General features: G+C 36.8%; 1 protein-coding gene across 6 annotated transcripts in view; it reads right to left on the reverse strand.

Annotated features, from left to right (window-relative positions):
* The window catches only part of ZCCHC7 (zinc finger CCHC-type containing 7), a 266,507-nt gene that overhangs the window by 77,710 nt on the left and 175,661 nt on the right, over nucleotides 1-13,136 (reverse strand). For all 6 annotated transcript variants that reach the window (XM_027105491.1, XM_027105490.1, XM_027105487.1 and 3 more), the window contains 3 exons: nucleotides 5,973-6,016; nucleotides 4,624-4,749; nucleotides 3,294-3,464 (listed from right to left, as the gene is read on the reverse strand). In XM_027105491.1, coding sequence (XP_026961292.1) covers nucleotides 3,294-3,464; nucleotides 4,624-4,749; nucleotides 5,973-6,016 — 341 coding nt within the window. The remainder of the gene's footprint in view (nucleotides 1-3,293; nucleotides 3,465-4,623; nucleotides 4,750-5,972; nucleotides 6,017-13,136) is intronic.

Genomic DNA, 13,136 nt, shown 5'->3' on the forward strand with positions numbered 1-13,136 from the left:
GAGGATCTTCTGAGAAGGAGTTAAACTGACAATGTCTAGACTGTCGGTAAGTGAACTTTCTCTATGTACATTCATGAAGTACAGCATCATTTTAACTTTGAGACCTTGAGTAAACCCTAAGCTTACAATGTCCTGGTTTTCTCTTTTGTAAAATGGTAGTAATAATAAATAGTATCTATCTCATATGATGGTAATGAGGATTACATAAATGACTCTGGTGCAATCACAAAAATCTACTGAGCACCTACTAAGCACTGAGGATACAGCAGTGAACAAAGCACTCCCACTCCCCCTTAATAGGTAATGAACTTAGCATAGTACTTAAAACACTGTAAATACTCAACTAATTATAGCTATTGTTATCTTGGTAATGTCAGATATAGCCCACAGAATGGGACTGTATGTGCAAGATAAATGTGTATAGACAGTTTAAGATTCTTGGTTTATTTAAAAGCTATCAGCAAGAGGAGAGAGTCTGTGGTAGATTCAAAATTGGGATTCTTTACATACTTCAGATTCTCTTCCTTTGGGAGGTACCAGTGATCCAGGTAGACTTTAGTAGGTCTTGAGTCATCTGTCTATCCTTTACACTGCAAAACTCTGGAATTTCACCCAAATACCATAGTAGTTAACAAATAAAGAGCTTTCCAAGCTGAGTTCAGGAGTCATTATAGCAAGAATGTGAGTATGACTCATGAGTTTTCATTACTAATTCTCTTTGCACATTTAACTGGTACTCTGGCATTACAGAGATTCTGGTGTGGCTATAGGGATGTGTAAAGCAAAAATGGAAGTTTCTTGATCTCCTTAATTTATAAGAGGTTAGGGCATCTATAGTTACCCAGGGCTTCATAAATCCCAGTAGGTGAGAAGATGAAAATGACAAAGAAGGGTGGAGAACAGTATTGTCAGAGGGTTTTAGCTTTAAACGAGTCAAGGATACCTACACAAAGAGGGAGGAGAAATGATTTAGAAGCAGTCATGGCAGGTGAGACAGAGGCTGATCCTAATCAACCTAATTTAGAGGTATGTGGGTCAAGAGAGAATGAGCAGCAAGCATTTGAGAAGGTTGCAAGGGAAACAATATTTTCTGTGGAGGACCAGGTTTCAAGACAGATTTAAAGCATGTGTGGGAATAGCTGAATAGTCCCAGCAACCAGGGGCCAGAATGAAACTGCTCCCAAGTGACTCCTCATGAAGACCTTCTGGGATGGTGGAAGGACTTCAAGTTTCTTCAGAAGGAGTCAGTGGAGCCCAGGTTGGATTGGGCTCCAAGGGAATTCTATATCAAGTGGGCAGGCTGAGAAAAGATCAATTCATGTCCAGAACTTTCATCATGTAATTAAAAAAAACCCCAAAAAAACCCAATGGTAGGTCTTGGTAGATTTAGGAGAAAGGGTGATGCCTTCTCTGAAGTCAGCCACAGTCTAACCCTATCTTAAAAACTTATATTCACTGGGGTTATTAATCCTCAAGGCCATTTTAAATAAAGAGTTTAACATACATTAGAGGCCAAAATTAAGAAGTTAAGCAGAATGAGCTATAGATTTAATTCACAGCTAATTATATAACCTTTTACAAACCATTCTTAACTGTTCTGTACTATAGTTTCTTATTTCAAAAAAACTGCTCATGACAATGACTGAGCCTCTTCTGTTATCACACGCAAATTAGACCATACCTATAAGAGTCCTTTGGAAGAAAGAAGTTAAAAAATATGCTTTTAAACCTAACGTCCAAACTAGAAAACCTTTCTAAGAAATTATAATTGACAACTCAATGCAGAGAACAACAGAATAAAACTAAGACAACTTAGAATTTACTATTTTTAAAACTTAGTAAATATTGAAATATAAGTTTAAACTACTTTGGAATGAAATGACAACTTCTATCTCTATAACTTGTCTTAAGACTCATATTCAACCTCACTAGGGGCCTAAGAAATATAAATTAAAACAGTAAGATATCATTTTCTCCTTATCTGATGGGACAAAAATTTTAAAGATTGATTACAGCTAGGGTTCAGAGTACTCTTAAACACTGCTAGCAAGTGGATACACTGGTGCAATCTTTTAGAACAATCTGACAATATTTATCCAGAGATAAATGTACATATCCTTTAATTACACAATTCCATTTAGAATATGACTTACCAAAATACTCTTACATGTATGCAGATATATAAAAAGGTGTTTACAGCAGCAATGTTTGCTTAAAAAAAAAATGAGTAACAGTATAAATCTAAATGTATTGGTAGAGAAATGGCTGGGTAAATTGGTAAAAATGGAATAAAAGTTAGCCATGAGAAAGGTAGTCTTTATGAGCTGACAGAGACACATTCATAAAGAATTAAGTGGAAAAAAAATTAACTTATAGGACAGTGATCCTACTTTGATTTGTTTATAAAGATCCTTTAAAAACTACAATCAATAATTCTTTTATTATTTACACAAGAAACACATATACCAAATATTCATATTCTAGTTTGTCTTAATCTGAAATTCATCCCAACAGAAAGTCATATTAATTTTTTAAGCAAAAGGCTCTAGGTACAATTCAATATAAGGAAAATTTTAAAAATATTTGTGCTTTGTATCATGTCTTTGGGAAGCACAAATTAAAGGGAAAAAATTCTTAATTTTTTTTTAGATACTGACTTCTATAAGCCCTTCTGGTTGAAATTGTGACTAAAATCCCACAGACATTTATAATATGATGCAAAATGACGTCTAAAATAACAATGTGCTAAAATTTAACATGCTACAAGTAACTGAAATGTCTTCTAAGTTACTTTTGTCTTCTTAAATCTAAAGAAAGATCTAAGATAAGCATATTTAAAGTATTGGTGGCTTGTCCTTCTTGCATGAGAATATTATACCACCAAGAGCCACCAATAAGCAGCATCAAGGCAGGCTTCATATAGACCTTTGTATACAACTGTTAAGTGTTTATATATATATTTTCATCTACTATGAATGAATAGGTACACAAATTTTACATGTTATTTATTACATACCTCTTTAATTACAACCTGTACTTTGGCAAGCACATTAAGCCAAAGAAGCCAGCACAGGTTTACAAGATTTATTGATGCTGCCTCCTGATGAACCCATTCAGTAGGATCCCTATCCTGAGATATTAGAGCACTGATTTACATGATCAGTGGCCAAAGGGACATGACTATCATTATACACAGTGCATAGTAAACATGCTTTTAAGTAGGCTGGCAGATGGTTACAGATTGGCACAATGCCCCCAAAGTCCGACAAATTAGTTACATGCAGGATACTCACATCAGCATAGTGGCCTATCATATCACATCTGTCACACCGTTTTCTCCAGGAAGGTCTTTCAAGACATCTGTGAGTAGAAGACATAGGCAAAGAACAGTCTAAGCAAAAGCGGGCCGGACAGGCATACTGGAGGTGTCCTCTCTCGGAGCAGAGGCAACAGGAGCGGACTTTCTATGTGGCAGACAAACAGAAAATCTCTTTAGCAAAATACTTCAGTCTCAAATAGAATGCTACTGTTTCTTTTTCAGTATAATTCCATAAAAAGTTATTTCCAATTTGGGAACACAATGAAGGTCTTGAGCATAATTATAAAATCAAACAAAATGTCTGAAATCAGAGCTTTAACAAAACCATCTGTATCCTGTTGGTTGCCAAAAAGGCTTAGTCTGCATGTACTATCATCTGGCATCTATTTCTTATGCCTCGTCTTGTAGAACACTGACAAAGTGGAATGTGTCTGAGAGGGAAAGTAGGATGATGAGGATCTGGAAGCTAGGTCATAGGAGCAACAGATACAGAAAGAGGCTGCTTTGCCAGGCAAAGACAAAGAGGAAACAAGAGAGCCATCTCAAATATTTGAAAGGTAATCATTTGGGAGAGGAAGTTGGTAAGGGAAGGAATATTTGTTAAGGGCTTACTAGTGTCAAGAAATGTCTAAGGGGCTTCCCTGGTGGCGCAGTGGTTGAGAGTCCGCCTGCCGATGCGGGGGACACGGGTTCGTGCCCGGGTCCGGGAAGATCCCACATGCCGCGGAGCGGCTGGGCCCGTGAGCCATGGCCGCTGAGCCTGCGCGTCCGGAGCCCGTGCTCCGCAGCGGCAGAGGCCGCAGCAGTGAGAGGCCCGCGTACCGCAAAAAAAAAAAAAAAGAAAAAGAAATGTCTAAGAGTTCTGTGTTATTTCAAAGATTGATGTATCTGTTTAACATAATTTACATCAATAAACATTTATAAATGCCTAAAATTATAATTTTCTAACAATGAAAATTATCCCACAATGAAACAAGCCGTGTCATAAAGTAGAACGTTTAGAAGTGAAATGAGTCTCAGGAATCAATCTGATTCAATCTTCTCATTTTATAGAAAAGAAAAGAGAAGCACAAAAGGTGAAATGATTTGCCTAAGGTTGTACAACTACTAATGGGATGCTGAAATTGATTCTGGCTGTAGATTTATTGTTCTTTACTACTACTCTAGGCTGCGACCTACATAAACATGTAATATGAAATTTAACACATATATTATATAACATTTGAATTGTAAGGTTATAAGGGTTCCAACCCTATGATTTTGATTTTAACAATGTGGAAAGACACATTACATATTTCACATACTTGTGGAAAGGGGCAGTTTTTTGACAAATGGCCACATTTGTCACAATTTCTACAGGTAACGTTTTTGTTGACTGAATAGTATCGGTGGGTCCATCTTCCAGATGTTCTTTTTTTACCTATCTGTGCCTAAGGGAAAAAAAAGATCAAGAATTAAAATTATTTCACTCTGTTCAAGAGAATTACCAGTCAAAATCTGTTCAATTTAGAACTTAGAAACAGGGAACTTTGTATTCTTAAAAGGAGTTAGAAAAACTTAAAAGGGGTGCCATGAAAACAGCTCTACTTTTTGTCTGCCCATCTCCCCTATTCTTTTACACTTCTCCATATGGTTCCATTTCTTTTTTATCTTTCTCTACTTACGGTTCAGGTCTAGTAGGGGCACTGAAATGCATCATTTAGACATTCCAGTGGCATTCAGAGTCAAAGATATTGCTGACATATATCTGGATATATACCATATTTTTCTGAATGAGAAACTTGCTTAAATTTTTAGTTAGGGGTTGGTGTTTTTTATGATTTTGTCCTTTATAAAGTTATAAAACCACATAGTGACCAAATACATTCCTTCTTTTGAACAGCCCAGGGTTACTGCCTACAAACTGGATTTTAATTTCTAAGAGAGAATGAGATAATTTCCTTCCCCTAGAGTCCTTTTAAGATCCATTCTGCCTACACTGATCCAATTCTAGCTGTCCCATATTCTAGCCAAAACCCAGTATCTTGCAAGAGAACATTAGCAAAGCATATCATATGGACTATTTAAAGAGGAATACCTAAATGCCAACCATGCTTTTATCTTGTTTGGTACAATTCCATCTTTGAAAAAAACTTTCAGCTTTTACTTGTTATTCTGCTGAACTGGCCAAGTAGGCCTCAAAAGGAGACACAATCTAATTATCTCTTAACATTTTCCTTACACCAAGTTGTAAAATTACTCTCTTTTCTAGCCATCTGTCATAATTAAGGCTAATAATTGACAAAGACAAACACCTGCCACATCCTAAATATAGACTAACCATTTCCTTACACTGAAGAAGCAGTTATTTCCGGTGTTGATCTTTAGTGGTATCAGGCAAAATGGGCTGAGAGGACTTACCATAGCAGAGAAGAAACAAAAGGGAAAGGGGACTAGATCATTATGGCAATTAACTGACTGACAAAAATCAAGGCTGAAATAGGCTTCTGAAAAATTCAATCACCCATAGACTAAAATTAAACTTTTTCTTACAAGATACTTGGACTGCTGCTACTTTTAAAAAGCTTATTAAGTCATCATAATGAAGTGAAACTACACCTCAAAGAAAATTATTATTCTATTATTCATAACTTCAAAACTGTTTTGATTTTACCTCAATGTCTTTGTCACTGATGAACCAGTTTACACCATCTTCTCCTACAAAACAAATAAAATGTTACTAGATCTTGACACCTTTAAAGCACTTGATTGACAATAAATTATTCAATCTGTCAGTATTGAAATTGAACCCCAAAGGTGTAGTGAGAAATGTGAACCCCTTAACATCTTATCTTGACACCGTCATTATTTGTGTGGCTCTGAACAAATAGTTAACCTCTCTTAATCTCAGTTTCCTTACCTGTGAAATGGGAATAATAGTATTTTCCCTGTATACCTAAAAAATATTGTGCGAATCAAGTGAGATACGTGAAAATGCTTTAAAAACCATCAAACTATAAACAAATATATATATATATATATATATATATATATATATATCACTGAAGGGACCAAAAACCCAACAGCAGGTGCAGAGAGAAATCTTATCTGAACTTCCCTTATCTGACTAAAAGCCTGCTTTGTGAGTCAGCTGCCACAGCCCCTCTCCCCAACCCAGAAGTCTCTAGTCAGGAAAGTCACTGACCTTGGGTACCAGGACATTCCCCCAAAACTGTGTAAACAAGCACATCAAAACCTTCTATCAGGGCTTCCCTGGTGGCGCAGTGGTTGAGAGTCTGCCTGCCGATACAGGGGAAGCGGGTTCGTGCCCCGGTCTGGGAAGATCCCACATGACGCGGAGCGGCTGGGCCCGTGAGCCATGGCCGCTGAGTCTGAGCGTCCGGAGCCTGTGCTCCGCAACGGGAGAGGCCACAACAGTGAGAGGCCCGTGCGTACCGCAAACAAACAAACAAACAAACAAAAAAACCTTCTATCTTCTGAAGCCCTAAATCCTCCCTTTTGTTAAGTTAGTATACAAACCTTTACCTTTGGCTATTTAGTGAGTTACTCATTACTGAGTGCTTCCACCCTTGGTCTTTTCTCCTGTAACTCTCTCTATTGTCAGTTAACTCGCAGGCCCCCCACCATTCAGACCCAAGTAGGTAGAAGAAAGGTTTTTCCTTCCAATATCAGTATTAACTGTGTCCCTGTGTCCGCCAGCTTCTCACTGTAACATTTTTATAAGGTGGACTCTGAATACTATCTCATGATTAGAGCTAGGAATTTAGCACTGTATTTTACAACATCAAAAATAGTGAAGTAAAAGAGCAAAACAGAAGGCCAAATATCCAGAAGACAGTGACCAACCTAAAAATATAACTGTAAAAACCTACGGGGGTGGGAGCCCTACATTTTTCTTTATCAGCTGTTTTCTTCTCTTTGCACTGCCCCTTTACAAACTTGCAAATGGCTGCTATTCCCTTGGTCCATCCATGGCCAAGGAGGAAGGGACATATGACTAATGCAGAAGTTAAGGTGTCAACAAAGGACTGAAAGATTTTTTCTTCCCCCAAAGCAAAGATTTCCTCCTTCCTCCTATCTACTCTTCTTCTCTATCTCAAAAACACAAATTGAGCTTGACTCTTCTTTGAAAGGAATTTTGAAGAGACATGAAGTAATCTACATTTTCCCAGGCCTACCAGGAGTAAGTGTCTAGAGATACATTTTAAAATAAAATACCTTTACTAAGAAAACCAAGAGGCTGCTTTACAAAAAGACCAATCCATAGGAGAGCAGAGATGCTGTGCTGATGATTATTTCCTTTGTAAAATTCGGAGGCTGCATCCATATACTGAGAGTGGAGAATACATTAAATAGCAGCAGCTTCATCATCACCATCCATGCTATTATTCTTTCATTCAAAGGATTCATCTAAGGAGCATGCTTTGCTGTAACTTTCAAAGCTGCCTTTTGTACCTCCATGTCCTTCATCATTAAAACTCAAAATGACCACTTAAAATCACTTTAATTATAAAACTGGCTTAATATTGTCCTTAAAAAAGGAACTCCCAAACCAAGGAAATGCAAAATAGCAACTGTTACCACCCCCAAACTCCAATAAATTTACACATGAACAGAGTATATTGAAAGAAGGAAAGGTTTACAAGGGAGATCAGCTCCATTTAGATTGTTTTAACATACCCGTGGAATTCAACAATATTCTAGGTTACATACTAACTCCTCCTCGACAAGTTACAGTATATTCTTACTGTAGAAAATTTGTCAGCAAGTACACAAAATAGGCTTCAATTACAAATGAAATCAGATTTCTGGGTGGTAAATGAAGTAAAGACATCACGAGGAAAATATAAGTCAACTCTTGGCCCTACTCATGGTTCAGTTTTGGTTCTACCCTAGCAATAACTGACTCTAATACCTATCCTGTTTGCTCCTTAACTCCAAATCCCAACCTAATGAAAGCTTTGTCTAAGAGCAACTCATTACAACTTCCACCGGCAGCCAATTCTCCACTTTGCTCAATTTCTGGTAAGGGACTTGTCAGAAATGTGGGCTCCAGACTTAACCCTATCTCTTATTTGCTGTGTGGCGTCGGGCAGGTTATTTACCCTCTCTGGGTCTGTTTAGTAATGGGTTGGATAAAGTGGTATCCATGGTATCTTCTAGCACTAAGTTTCTGTGATTCTATCAAATTTTCATTCATTACTGGAATCAAATACATTGTTACTTAGCCTACATTACCTAAATCCTCCAGGTCTTTGCAACCAACACAGAGTGTCTTGCCTTAAAGACAACTTCCCACAGGGCCTGGGAGCACCCATCTTCTATGTGTGTACCAGCCAATGCCACAGAACATAAAATGGGATTGCCCTAAAGTGTAAAATTAGGACTGCCCTGAAGATGCCTAATATCAACTCTTACCTGCTTTATAGCCTTGTCTTGCTAAGATCCAGGACTATGATTCTTTTCAGACTTTAGAACTGTAATCAAAACAATAACTGATAACTCTCTTTGCATTAAATTAGCTGTTTAACAAACATGTATTGAAAGGTTACAATAAGCAAGGTGCTATAGGGTAAACAAAACTGGTAAGAGCTTATAACTTAGGCAAACACAAAAAGATAAAAAGAAAAGGAGTAGGAGAGAACCAAACAAGATACTATGGTAAATTCAGAGGAAGAGCAGATATCTGAATTTAGGGAGAAAGGGGAAAAAAGTCACAGAAGGCTGTGCCATAAAAGAAAACTGTACTGAGGTATAATTTACATATTATAAAATATACCCACGTAAAAAATACAGTATGATGCATTTTGACAAACATACACACCTGTGTAACCACCACAAAAATCAAATGTAGAACATTTCCATCATCCCAAAACGTCACCTTGAGCATATTTGCAATCAGTCCCCCACCCGAGGCAACCACTGATTTGCTTTCGCTCACGAAAGATTCATTTTGCCTGCTCTAGGACTGCATATAAATAGAATCATACATTATGTACCATTTTGTATATGGCTTCTTTCACTCTGAATATTTGTGAAAGTCATCATTCATGTTGTTAGGTAGTAGTAGTTTGTTCCTTTCTTACTGCTGAGCAGTATTCCACTGTGTGGCTACAAAAATTTGTTTAGCTGTTCAACTCCTGAAGAACATTTAGGTTGTTTCCAGTTTTTTACAATTATAAATAAAGCAGCAATAAACATTCTAGTGAGACTCTTTCTTCTTACTTGACATAAGTTTTCATTTCCCTTGGGAAAATAGCTAGGAGTAGAATTATTAGATATGGTAAGTATGTCTTTACCTTCATATGAAACTGGCAAATTTTCCCAAAGTGATTGTATCATTTTACACTCTTATCAGCATTGTATGAGAGTCCCAGCTAGCTTCATAATCTCACCAATACTTGGAATTTCAGTTATTTATTTAAAAAAATTTTATTGATGTATAGCTGATTTACAACACTGTGTTAATTTCTGCTGTACAGCAAGGTGAATCAGACATAAATATATAGCCACTCTTTTTTAGATTCTTTTCCCATATAGGTCATTACAGAGTATTGCGTAGAGTTCCCTGTGCTATACAGTAGGTCCTTATTATCTATTTTATATATAGTAGTGTGTATATGTCAATCCCAATCTCCCAATTTATCCCTCCCCCCCCTTCCCTCTTGGTAACCATAAGTTTGTTTTCTATATCTGTGACTCTATTTCCATTTTGTAAATAAGTTCGTTTGTACCATATTTTTAGATTCCACATATAAGTGATACCATATGATATTTGTCTTCTCTGTCTGCCTTACTTTACTCTGTATGATAATCTCTAGGTCTATCCATGTCACTGCAAATGGTATTATTTCATTCTTTTTTATGGCTGAGTAATATTCCATTGTATATACATACCATATCTTCTTTATCGATTCATCTGTTGATGGACATTCAGGTTGCTTCCATGTCTTGGCTATTGTAAACAGTGTTGCCATGAAGACTGGGGTGCATATGTTCTTTCGAATTATGGTTTTCTCTGGATATATGCCCAGGAGTAGGATAGCTGGATCACATGGTAGTTCTATTTCTAGTTTTTTTAAGGAATGTCCATACTGGTTGTACCAAGTTTGGAATTGTCAGTCTTTTAAATTTTAACCTTAGAATGGGTGTGAAGTAGTATTCATTATGATTTTAATGGGCATTACTCTGATGAATACAGTGAATAAAGCCAGTTTTATTGCCTCCTTTCCAATCTGTATGCCTTTTCCTTCTTTTTCCTACCTCACTGCCTTATGCAGGACTTACATTATGATACTCAATATTAGTGGTGACAGCAGATAATCTTTGCTTTGTTCCCAATTTTAGGGAAAAAAATTCAGATTTTCACAATTAAGTATACTGTTTGCTGTAGATTTTTCATAACAGGTTGAGGAAATTCCTTTCTATTCCTAGTTTCCTGAGTTTTTAATATGAATGTGTGTTGAATTTTATCAAGTGCCTTTTCTCTATCAACTGAGATAGCCCATGGTTTTTCCTCTCTCTCTTAATACAGTGAATTACAGTGATTTCATTTTCAAATGTTAAACCAACCTTGTATTCTGTGATTAACTCCACTTGGTTAGGATGTATTATTCTTTAGAATATGCTGCAGAATTCAACTTGCTTTTATTAAGAATTTTTACATCTGTGTTCATGAACGATATTGGCTTATACTTTTCTTATAATGTCTGTCTGTTTTTGATATTGGTGTAAAACTGGCCTCACAAGAGTTCGGGAAGTGTTGGGAAGAGTTTGTGTAGGACTGGTATTATTTCTTCCGTAAATATCTGATAGAATTCACCAGTGAAGTCATCTAGGTTGGAGTTTTCCTTGTTTGTGGACCAAGAATTTTACTTGTAGGAAGGTTTTAAAACAGTAATTCCATTTTTAAAGTAGATATGGAGCTATTCACATTTTCTATTTCTTCTTGGGCCAGTTTTGATAATTTGTGACTTTCAAGGAATTTGTCTAAATTGTTGAAATTATTGGCATAATGCTGTCCATAATACTCTCTTATTCTTTTCCTTTGAATAATCTAATTTGTACTTATGCCTATTCAGTAAATTTTTTATCTCAAATATATATTTCAGCTCTAGAAGTTCCATTTGCTTCTTTTTTATACCTCTCATTTCTCTTATTATATTTCTCCCTTCCTTTAAATTTCAGAGTACATTTTTAACAGCTGTTTTAAAGTCCCTGCTGCTAATTTCATATTCTCTGTTATTTCTAGGTTTGTATCACTTGACTGATTTTTCTCCTAGTTATGAGTGACATTTTCCTGCTTTTTTGAATGCCTAGTATTTTTTTTTTCCCCTTGGTTGTTACTGAGGTACACTGTTGAGTGTCTTTTTTTTAATTTATTTTTTTTTAATTTAAAAAATTTAAAATTTATTTTTGGCTGTGTTAGGTCTTTGTTGCTGTGTGCGGGCTTTTTCTAGTCGCGGTGTGAGGGCTTCTCATTGCGGTGGCTTCTCTTGTTGTGGAACATGGGCTCTAGGCATGCGGGCTTCAGTAGTTGTGGCACACGGGCTCAGCAGTTGTGGTGCACGGGCTTAGTTGCTCCGCGGCATGTGGGATCTTCCTGGACCAGGGCTCGAACCTATGTCCCCTGCATTGGCAGGCGGATTCTTAACCACTGTGCCACCAGGGAAGCCCCTGTTGAGTGTCTTGATTTTTTCTTACTTTAAAAAGTGTGAGACTCTGTTTTGACACGCAGTTAAGTAATCTCCAGATCAGCTGACCCTTTTGAGACTTTTAAAGCTTTGCTAGGGTAGGTCCAGAGTAGCTTTTACTTAGGGTTAATTAAGTCCTACTACTAAGATGTATCTTAGTAGTGGGGTCACTACTGAATGTCTAGGGTGTTTAACACAGTCTCTCCAATCTGGCAAGTAAGAACTCGGGTTAAGTTCTGGGAATTGTTTGGCTTCCAGTAGGTTTTTGTCCACGTCTAGTGGAGTTCTGCCCTATCCATGGGCAGAGAACTCAGTATCCTTGGTATTCATCGGTATACCCCAACGCAGATTTCTGGAGTTATATCCGTTTCAGCTCTCTCTCTCTCTCTCTCTCTCCAGTACTATGCCTCACAAACTACAGCTTCTTTAGCCTCTCTGAACTCTGATCTCTGTCTTCTCATCTTAGTGAGATGGCCATGTTGTGCCTGGGTTCCCTTTCTTAGCACCATGATGCAGGTTGATTGTAGGGTGCACCTCCTTCATTTCCATATTCTCATGTATCATGGTCCAGTACTGCCTGCTGTTCAATGTCTGAAAATGTGCTAATTGATCTGTAGTTAAGTCAATCCACTAAAATTTTTCATTTCATTTTTTCATTTCAAATATTGTATATTCCAGCTCTATAAGTTCCCTTTGGTTCTTTTTTATATCTTCCATTTCCCTTCTTATTATATGCCTCTTTCCCTTTAAACCTCTGTATATTTATAATGTCTGTTTTAAAGTCCTTGTCTGCTAATTTCATCATCTCTTGTCAGGAGGGCAAGTCTGGTATAAGTTAACACAATACGGCTGGAAGCAAACATCTTGAATAGGATTTTAACAGGTGATGAAGGACACAAGTAAAAAGGAAAGGCACAAGCAACATAATGAAAGAGGTAAAAGGATACAGCAAACAATACAGGTTGATTGGAACAAAGGGTGTGATAATTCCTTTACTAAGAATTTTCACCTTTTTATATATAAAGAATACTGAGAATTAAAATATTATTACTTAGAATAAGCTTTTTACCTGAAACACATAGGACTTACTAATTAATATTAAATCTATTCTTCCAACTAAGAAA

Source organism: Aethalodelphis obliquidens, unplaced genomic scaffold (assembly GCF_003676395.1).
Source record: "Aethalodelphis obliquidens isolate GAN/ISIS:26980383/991018 unplaced genomic scaffold, ASM367639v1 scaffold7, whole genome shotgun sequence".
In the NCBI taxonomy this organism is placed as follows: domain Eukaryota; kingdom Metazoa; phylum Chordata; class Mammalia; order Artiodactyla; family Delphinidae; genus Aethalodelphis; species Aethalodelphis obliquidens.